We start from the raw sequence: 1,953 nt of genomic DNA, 5'->3' as shown, positions 1-1,953 counted from the left end.
TTGACCCGACTTGACCTGACCTGACCCGACCCGACCTGACCTGAGATCAGGCCCAAAAAAACAAACCCGACCCGACCCGACCCGACCCGACCTGACCCGACCCGACCCGACCCGACCCGACCCGACCCGACCTGACCCAAGCCCGCTCTGTCTGAGCCCGGCCCGCCCCGTCCCATTGGCTGCTTTATGGCCTGAGCCCGGTTTAAAACCAAAAGGTTCTTAGTAAGTTGGCTGTTTATAAGGAAACTACTTCTGAGTTGTTTGACAGAAATCTGTTCAGAGTGATGTGGGATCTGACTGAGCAGCTGCTTCCTCTCACTAAGGACTGTAGGCAGCAAAAACCCGACACTTACATTTCAAATCATAACCTTTGATTGACTGGTGATAAAAACATAATTGACACAAGGAATTAACAATCAGACTTTGTGGATTACAGAGGAATTTGAAACAGAAATCTGTTCAGAGTTACACACGGGATCTGAATGAATAACAACATGGAAGAGAAACCTGAGCAGCCTTTGCTCATGCCCATATATCCTGTATATATATATCCAGGCCTACATTTAACATTCTGTTTATCACACCCAATAGCTTACTCCACACCCCAATTATTAAAAAAATAAAAAATAATAAATACGTTATATCTGACCACGAGACCGGCCCGGTCCGGGCCCGAGGAATGGAGGGGAAATTCCTACCCTCGGGTCTCGGGTCTCGGGTCTCGGGCAGACAGGATCAAACCTCTGACAGGCAGGTTGTTGTGATGTGAGTCCACATCAAAACCCTCTAACTGACCCACTTCAGTTCATTCTGCTTCCTTCAGGTCCGACCTGTAAACTAAACCTTCCTGAACAAACCAGCTGGATCTCAAAGGTCTGGTTCCTCTCTTTTATATAATAATGTCTCTAGAAACATCTTCAGCTGCTCAGATTCAAACAGACTGGGAGGAGAAACTGGAAGATAATACCAGAGGAAAGCTGGGATCGGTCCTCGGAGTCGGTGGATTTCTTGTCCTCGGCTTCCTGGTTTCTAAGTGTCGCGTTGTGTTTATTGATCTAAAGTCGGTCGATCCAGAATATGGTCCGTTATCATAAGTTAGTGTTGGTGAAAACACTCAGAAACCACGAATGTTTCAGGATGGATCCTCATGAAGATCATTTAAAAAGTGTTTTCACAGGTTTTCATGTTGTGTGATCACAGGAGTTAATATAAAGATATGGAATATCACAGCGATGGATATGTGCCGATGGGTTTATGATCGATGACGGGCTGTAAATATGGACAGAGCTTCATAATCAATGACACACAGAATATAATAAATATACAACTAAATATGTAAGGATGACATGTGAGACTTTTCCCATGGATCATTAATGTGATGCTGACATGTTTCTGACACACAAACAAACATGAGGAGAGTCTCAGCTAAAATAACAACGTGACAGAGTGTTTTCCAAAGCTTTATTGTAGGAAAAGACATCTCACTCCAGTAGAAATATAAGAATCTAACACTCAGAAAACCTAAAATATTGAAGCAGCTGATTGTGTGATTTTACAGATGAAGTTAAAGGACAGAAGGAGGATCAGATGTTCTTCCTTTAGTCTGAGTCACTTTGAGGAAGTTAGTCGCTGGAAAACAGTGATGTCACACAGGAAGTGAAGCTTCAGATCACAAAGACATCAGAGTGACGCTCAGACACACGTCACGCTACATACATGTGCCTCACATCACGTATGTCACAGCACATGTGCAGCGTGTCACAGAAGCTTGAAGCAGAAACAGCAGCTCCTCCTCTCCAGCAGGTGGCAGCACTGAAAACACAAGAAAGCAGGTTGAATTCCAGCTGACTTTTCCTTCAGGAGACAAACAGACAACAGGGACAAGTTTAGGATTCCTACCTCAGTTAGTGGGAACCAGGATCCGTCCTGATTTAACACAAGAGAAGAAGAGAC

General features: G+C 44.4%; 1 protein-coding gene across 1 annotated transcript in view; it reads right to left on the bottom strand.

Annotated features, from left to right (window-relative positions):
• Positions 1 to 1,447: 1,447 nt before the first annotated feature.
• The window catches only part of LOC139640742 (rano class II histocompatibility antigen, A beta chain-like), a 2,079-nt gene continuing 1,573 nt past the window's right edge, over positions 1,448 to 1,953 (bottom strand). The window contains exons 4-5 of the mRNA XM_071514918.1: positions 1,900 to 1,926; positions 1,448 to 1,812 (exon numbers count right to left, since the gene is read on the bottom strand). Coding sequence (XP_071371019.1) covers positions 1,901 to 1,926 — 26 coding nt within the window. The 3' untranslated portion in view covers positions 1,448 to 1,812; position 1,900. The remainder of the gene's footprint in view (positions 1,813 to 1,899; positions 1,927 to 1,953) is intronic.

Source organism: Centroberyx affinis, unplaced genomic scaffold (genome assembly GCF_046629955.1).
Source record: "Centroberyx affinis isolate AG114_WGS23_722 - 3 ecotype Tasmania unplaced genomic scaffold, CSIRO-AGI_Caff_v1 ptg010369l_1, whole genome shotgun sequence".
NCBI lineage: Eukaryota > Metazoa > Chordata > Actinopteri > Beryciformes > Berycidae > Centroberyx > Centroberyx affinis.
The sequence above is the reverse complement of the archived record's forward strand: the minus strand, read 5'-3'. Positions and strand labels throughout refer to the sequence as shown.